This window comes from Dipodomys ordii, unplaced genomic scaffold, assembly GCF_000151885.1.
Source record: "Dipodomys ordii isolate 6190 unplaced genomic scaffold, Dord_2.0 Scaffold120, whole genome shotgun sequence".
In the NCBI taxonomy this organism is placed as follows: Eukaryota; Metazoa; Chordata; class Mammalia; order Rodentia; family Heteromyidae; genus Dipodomys; species Dipodomys ordii.
The window spans coordinates 2,549,188-2,556,738 of NW_012267336.1; the positions used below are offsets into that span (position 1 = coordinate 2,549,188).

General features: G+C 56.7%; 1 protein-coding gene across 1 annotated transcript in view; it reads left to right on the forward strand.

The window, feature by feature from the left end:
• LOC105995743 (chromosome unknown open reading frame, human C6orf222) overlaps positions 1 to 7,358 on the forward strand; it is an 11,453-nt gene extending 4,095 nt beyond the window's left edge. The window contains exons 3-11 of the mRNA XM_013029583.1: positions 167 to 231; positions 458 to 698; positions 1,250 to 1,381; positions 2,202 to 2,263; positions 2,488 to 2,725; positions 4,218 to 4,282; positions 5,530 to 5,790; positions 6,528 to 6,564; positions 7,099 to 7,358. Coding sequence (XP_012885037.1) covers positions 167 to 231; positions 458 to 698; positions 1,250 to 1,381; positions 2,202 to 2,263; positions 2,488 to 2,725; positions 4,218 to 4,282; positions 5,530 to 5,790; positions 6,528 to 6,564; positions 7,099 to 7,358 — 1,361 coding nt within the window. The remainder of the gene's footprint in view (positions 1 to 166; positions 232 to 457; positions 699 to 1,249; positions 1,382 to 2,201; positions 2,264 to 2,487; positions 2,726 to 4,217; positions 4,283 to 5,529; positions 5,791 to 6,527; positions 6,565 to 7,098) is intronic.
• Positions 7,359 to 7,551: the final 193 nt, after the last annotated feature.

Sequence of the window (7,551 nt, forward strand, 5' to 3'; positions counted from 1 at the left end):
GTGTGTGTGTACAAACACACACCTACATCGCCCCCCCAACCACGATCCAGGCTGGTATGAGAATTGGGGATGGGGTGTGTGTGTTGGAAAATGCTCTGTGCATTTAGGGGGTGACAGGTGAGAGTGGTGCATGTTTAGGGGTGACAGGCGTGGTGCTCTCTTACAGAGGACGCGGTCATCTGGATGATTGTGGAGTTGCTCAAGGAAGTAGGAGACCAGTTGGAGGAGGAGGTGAGGAGCAAGGGGCGGGGCGAGTCCCTCCCCCTCCCCCTTCCCTCCCCCTCCGTGCAGCCTGGGGCTCTCTCCCTGTTGGAACCCCACCTGGCCTTTCAGTCCCTGCTCCCCCTTCCTCCCTCCCCCCCCTCCTCCTCTGCTCAGGGCTCTCCTCACCCGGGCCACTCCTTCCCTTGCCTCAAGATGAGAGGCCTGACTCAGTTTCTCTCTCTTCTCCCCCCAGCAACCACAGATCCCTCAGCTAGAACTGGCTCCACAAAACCGGGGGCCAGCCCTCAGGAAAAAATCTCAAGATAAAAAGTCCAGCCTCAAGAAAGCCTTTTCTCTTAAGAAGCCTGGCTCTGAGGTAACCAGGAGAGCGTGCCCTGCCGACACCGCCAGCCCCGAGGCCCGGCCGCCCAGGAGGCCCAGCTTCCTGCCGCTGTGTGTCGGTGGCCAGCGCCTCTCCTCCTCCAGCAGCCCCGGTGAGTGAGCTGGGCGGGGCTCTGGGCGTTGCCATGGCAACAGGGCAGCAGCCTCCCGCTCTGGGCTCTTTCCAGGGTTGGGATTGGCCACATGGAGGGCACTGGTCCCCATTGGGGCTTTCATGCTTGGCTCTGAGTAATCAGGGGAGGGTCAAGGAATGCCAGCTTGTCACATGTCACTCACGCCACACACGCTGGCACCTACATACACCTTTGACAGGGATGGCACTGAGCTCTCTCTCCAGCCATCCTCCTCTCTGCAGCCTCCACTTCGGAGGCTGGAATATTCAGGAAGGTCCTTCCCCCCATGCCACGGAAGCAGCACCTGCTAGTTATCTTGTAGATCAGGGTTCCTGGGGAGAGGAGAGAGGAAAGCAGCCATGGAGAAGCTCCATCTTGGCTCCTAAACCAGAAGTCAGGCCAGGCCACCGCCCAGCGGGATGGGGGGGGATTCCTTTGGGGGGGTGGCAGGTGGCCCTAGTGTCCCCTGTTAGGTCAGCACCAGCCGCTGGGCCCACCTAACACGCCCACCCTTCCATTCCGCTTCCCAGACACAGAGGGACCTGGAGTCCACGGGGCGCTGTGTGTGGACGGCGAGGGTCCCAGGGCCCCTGAGCTTCCCTGCCAACGCAAACCCCAGGGAGCCGACGAGGAGCCGCCGCTGGACAGAGCCGCCGAATCCAGTCAGTACCCCTCCTTTCCTCAAAGGTCTTTTGCAAGAAGAATCAGGGAGAGGCAGCATGTGGAAACCTCTCTCTGGGGCCTGCAGGCAGCTCAGGGGTGGCTGGGGGCAGCCCCCACCTCTCCTGTCTGAGCCTCAGTTACCCACACTGCTGGCCTCCGTGTGGCAGACCTCTGGTGATGACGTGGGGGTGGGGCGTTGCCTGTGGCGAGGCCTCGGGAGATGGGTGCTCCGTAGGGCCTGGGTCTCAGTGTGAGCTCATGTGAACACAGGCAAGTCACTTCGTCCCTGGACTGGCTGTAGTTTCCTCATCTGCAAGATGGGGCCATCATAACCCCTTCTTCCTAGGGTCGCTGGAGATACTCAAACAATTAAGGCCTTCCTAGCACCTAGGGCAGTACTGGCTAGAGGCTGGTTTAACAAGTACTAACCAGTAGCAGGGGTGAAGTTCTGATCAGGACGCTCGGGGGCCCCCAGGGAGCCACGTGGCATAGAAGAACTTCACTAAACACCCTGCTCTTGTGTGTGTGTGTGTGTGTATGTGTGAATGTATGTATGTGTGTGTGTATGTATGGATCCTGGGTTTTGAATTCAGGGCCTGGACACTATTCCTACACATTTTGGCTCAAGGCTAGCACTCTACCACTTGAGCCACAGCTCACTTCCAGCTTTTTTTTTTTTTTTGTAGTTAATTGGACATAAGAGTCTCACAGACTTTTCCTGCTGGGGCTGCTTCCAACTATGATCTTCAGATCTCAGGAACTGGGATTACAGGCGTGAGCTACCAGTGGGCATCTGACTAACACTGTGGTCTTTTGTAGGAGAATTCATGCAGAAGATCCTTGCCCTGCTGCAAGATGCCGAGGAGCTGGAGGGGGAGCAGGTGGGGAAGTCATTCCCAGAGGCCCCTCTCCCTCTCTTGGGACCCCCACAGTACCCCTCCTCATCTCCCCTCTTTCCTAAGTCTCCCCCCATCCCCCCCTCCCGCCACCAGACTTCACACATCCCCACTGCCCAATTCCATCTCCAGCCAGGTCACACCTTCTAGCCCACCTGATAATTCCTCAAAGCCAGAGAACTTGACTGTTTCTCTCTTTTCCCTTCCAGCAACCTCAAGCCCCGGAGGCAGAATTGGCTGTAGAAAAGCTGGCCCCAGCCTGCAGGAAGAAGGCCCAGGAGAAGAAGTCCAGCCTCCGGAGAGCCTTTTCTCATAAAAAACATGCCAAGGAGCCCAAGAGAGGGAGTGCTGCTGACACCGCCAGCCCCGAGGCCCAGCCGCCCAGGAGGCCCAGCTTCTTGCCCCTGTGTGTCGGTGGCCACCGGCCTTCTATCTCCAGTAGCTCAGGTGAGCAGGCTGGCCCCGGGTTACCATAGTAACACAGATTTCCCCTCTGGTCACCTTGGTGTTATTTACTTATATTCTCCCAGTACTGAGGCTTATACTCAGGGCCTGGGTGCTGTCCCTTTGTGCTCAAGGCTGGTGCTCTACCACCTGAGCCACAGCTCTACTTTAGGTTTTTGGTGGTTAATTGAAGATAAGATTCTCATAGATTTTCCTGCTTGGCTTTGAACTGCACCTCGAGCCTCAGATCTCAGCCTCCTGAGTAGTTAGGATTACAGGTGTGAGCTACTGGCACCTTGCCACAGCCACCTTAAGTTTGGGCAGCGTGGGGGAAGGCCTCTGTTTTGCGGCACTGAGGAGTGAGGACGGTGGTAGTTGGTGATCTTGATATTTATGCAGTGCTGCTGCACGCTGCTGTCACCCAGAACATTTCCCCACTCGCGTCCTGTGAGGCCCGGCCTGGGATGCCCAGGGCCTATGACGGTCAGACCCGCGACTTGGCCCAACCTCTCAAATGCAGCCGAAGGGGAAGTGGCTCACTCGGTCTCTTGCTTTCTAACTGCTCCATGCCACGCTGGGAGGAGGCAGAGGGTGCAGAGCTCTGTGACCCTTCTGAGGTGGGGCAGGGCTGGGAGCCCCGGATCTGAGTCAGGTGGAGAGCCATCAGTTCTCTCGTCCTCAGATGCAGAAGGCTTGGAGACGTGGGCCACAGAAGCCGGACCACCTGGGGTGTCAGAGACCCCCTCCAGGACCAGAGGCCACACGCCAGACCGGGGACCTCAGCCAGAAGGAACCTGGGATCCTAGTTAGTATCCCCTTCCTCACCCCTGCCACAGCGTCCTGGGGCCTTTTTTCGGCACAGATACCATGGACTGAGGAACTAGTAGCTCCAGGGGGAAGCTGAACGGCAGCTGCAATACTCCGGAGAGAGGAGGGGCAAGGGCCGGGACATGAACCCCCTTTAATGACGGGGACTGCAGGGCAGAGCTGCAGCTGAGAGTGTTTCTCGGGCAGGGCAGAGGAGGCTGTGCATTCTGTAAGTGCCGATCTGACCGCCCACACTGGTTTCCTCTAAGATCCTAGCTTGATCCGCCCTCATGGTCAGTGGCTACGAGGCTAGCCAACTAGCCTGGGGCCGGGGAAGGAAGCCCCAATGTGTCGCATCTGTAGAACCCAGCGCTGTGATCTCAGGCTGCCCACACTTGGCGATGCCCGCTGCAAACAGGCGGGCCCTCACCTGGGCCAGCACCTGTGGCCATGGTGCGTGTCCCCCTCGCCTCCCAGTTAACTGCTCTGGGTCCAAACCACCACTGCTGACATGGGGAGGCCTCAGTTTGTCATCAGGAGCCCCAGGTGGACCCGATTATTGCTGCATAGCCATCCCAAATGAAGCTCTCCTGCACTGCTGAGTTGTGACAGGCGTATGCGCCGTCATGGAGGTGGGGGGGCTGACATCATCCCGTGCGCAGCCCCTCATCTTTCTTTCTTTCCCCAGAGGAGCTGCTCATCTGCAGGCTGGTGGTGCTCCTCCAGGAGGTGGATGGCCAACTAGGGAAGCAGGTGAGCTCTTGGTCCGCTCGGGGCCCACCCACATTTCACCTACCCACTCCCCACCTCCATTAAGTCCAGGTCCCCACTTTGTTTCTCAACCTCCCCTGGGAATTCTTTTGCAAAATGAGGGACAAGAGTTTCTAAAAGAGCACAGTGTTTGCGGAGCTTCTCCACCAGCTCAGGCCTTTGGCGCGGTCTGAATCACTCACTTGCAGCTCACATCCCAGTGCCCTGTACCCCCAGCCCCTTGGAGCTCCCCCTCAGTCAAGCCTGTGGGCCGGACCCTTCAGCATGTGGGTCTCTAGTTCTTTTGTTGGCCAGGGTTGGACTTTGATCTCAGGGCCTCACATTTGCAGGCAGATACTCTTGTCACTCGAACCCCAGCCCCAGCTCTTTTGTTTTAGTTATTTTTTCAGATAGGGTCTCAAGCTTTTGTCCTGACTAGTCTTGGAATGCAATCCTCCTACAACTGCCTCCCAAGTAGCTGGGATTACAGGTATACACCACCACACCAGGTTCTAGTTCGCTTAGTGTGTGGATTGTCCTTCTCTCTGCTCTAAAAACAAAAACAAACACCCAGTCTCCCTAGAGAGACACATACAGGACAGGTCCTATATGAAGACGGGGTGTCAGTACCCATCTTCACCTCCCGTTCAACCCTGAGTCACCAGCATCTACATCCCTTTGCCTGAGGAACCAGAGCAAAATTAGCCAGGCAAAATCAGCACTTCCCTAACCGCCTCCACCAGTTTCTGGTAGAAGACCCCAATGGCTGTGCTGAAGACCCCAGCCCGTACGCCTGGAGACACCAGGCCTCAGTGCCACCGGTGTGGCTGTTTTCCCACTCCGTCCTAGGTTCCGTGTTTCAGGGATCACACAACATCTAAACCACCTGTATCCAGTTCCTGCCTCTGGGTCTGCCTGGGCGGGGGTGGGAGGGGCCTCTGGGAGAGAAATGAAACTCATTGGATGTTTCGCATGGACCATCTCACAGTCCTGGGGGAGGGGATTTCACCTGCAGTTTACAGAGGGCCAGCCAGAGGCTCGGAGCGTTCACTCTAGAAGTGCAAGCCGTGTGCAGTGCTGACCTTCCTCTGTCCACCTCATCCTGGTGCTGAGGGCTGGACTTGGCACAATGGGTTCTGGGTGGCGGTGGGTGCCGGCTGCGAGGCGCCGGCCTGGCTGCACAGAGTGTGTGTGTTGAGGGGGAGGAATGGGGGACGGCACCAATGGCCTGCCTTCATTGCTGCTTCCAGATCCGGCGCCACCCCAGCTTTAAGAAGTTTTTTCATGAGTTCTCGGACAGCTCCCTCAAGAAGCTCGTGGCCACCCTGCAGAGGCAGCAAGGCCGCTCCTCCGTGGGCGCCGGCGGCGTGGCCAGACCCTCCCCGTTTGCTTTTGACCTGATGAATCAGCTGACCAGCCACCAGAGCAGAACCATCTGCAGCCTCATGGGCTCCAGGGGGCACTGTAGTGGGCACAACTATGCCCAGTTCCCCACCAGGGAGGCCCAGCCGGTGAGAGGGGCAGGGAAGGGCCCCGACCTGAGGGGCCACGGGCCGTGGGGCATCTTCTCCCATCCTCTGCTCCATCTGCACTGTTAGGGTTTAGTTCCAACGCCGCCTCCTCGTGAGGTCCTCAGGGACAATTCTAATCAGCAGTGACATTGTTCCCTTCCCCCCGAAAGCGCGCTGGCTTTGCCCCATACTGCTGTAGTTTCTTTCTTCAGTTCTGCTCACCAATCTTAGGTCCACACTGACGTCTGCATGGAAACTGACTCTGAGAACACGCATTTCACTGCAGCTTAGCTTCCCCGCCACCTCCCCCCCTCCCCTTTTATTGCCAGTCCTGGGGCTTGAACTTAGGGCCTGGGCACTATCCCTGAGCTCCTTTAGCTCAAGGCTAGCACTCTACCACTTGGGCCCAAGCGCTGCTTCTGGCTTTTTCAGTGTATGTGGTACTGAGGAATTGAGCCCAGGGCTTCATGCATGCTAGACAAGCCCTAAGCCACATTTCTGTATGTAGGAGGTGCCCTGGGACCAAGGCCTTCCTGCCAGATCCCCATCTCTTGGAACACCTCTGCCTCCCTCTTCAGAAATAATTTCTGGAAGCATCTGGAGGCATCTTCAGAGAGCTGGCTGGCTGACTGCCTAGAGTTGCATCTCCCCAGCACTCTGCTCATCCCTGACATTTTGCGGGTGGGAATTACACAGGACCTCAACGCTCTTTTCTCAGCCTCACTGTCCTTTCTTAGAGCCGAGGACATGAGCCTTCTTTGTCCCCCAGTGCAGGTTAGCTAATCGCTTAAGGAGTGATATAAGATCTTTATAAAAGATAGTATGAGCCTGAGCCAGAGGCTGCACGCCTGTAATCCTAACTATTCAGGAGGGAAATCTGAGAATGGCAGTTTGAAGCCAAGAATGTCCGTGAGCCTCTTATTTCCAATTAATCACCAAAAGCTGGAAGTGGAGCTGTGGCTCAAGCTAAGGGATCGGTGTCCAGGCCCTAAGTTCAAGCCCCAGTACTGGCACGCGCACGCACACACACACACATACATGAACATAAACACTAGTTCCAGACCCTCCTCTCCTGTCTCTCCCTCTGGCAAGCTCCCAGAAATTCTGGCTTTGACCAGTAAGGACCCTAGGAAGGATGGCAGGCCCCTGTGGGCACAGGAGCAGAGGCTGGCGGTATAGCTAGTGCTGGGCATTGATGGGCAATAAACAACGTGTGTGTGTGTGTGTGTGTGTGTGTGTGTGTGTGTGTGTCTGGTGGCACAAATCAGTGGAGTATGGCTAAACCCTGTCTGCTCTTTCTCTTCCCAGAAGATCACAAATCTGGAGAGTTTTCAAAGTCCAGACTGAAAGCTGCATCTTGTGCTCAAGTTCCCTTGACAGCTTTGGACAGGAGCCCTGAAAGAGGTCCCACAACATCCCAGCGCTGGGCTTCCCAAACACGCCTGGAGACGGAGCGGACAGCATGTATGCACACGTTGAAGTCGCATACCTTCTACAAGCTGGACACAGAGGCCATGCTGGGGGGGGCAGGGGACCAGGCTTACCTGCCTCTGACTGGTGGCCCCTGACCGGTGGCACAGCTTGTGTGCCACTCTGCCTGTGCAGACCTGCCATTCAGCTGTCCTGAAGAGCACTCGCTGACCTGTCCACAGCTGTTTGCTCGAAATGAGGCTTCGTTGTAGAAGTAATATGTGTCTGTGCACATACGTACACACTTGAATTCAGGGCCTATCCTTTTGCCTGTTTTTTTTTTTTTTTTTT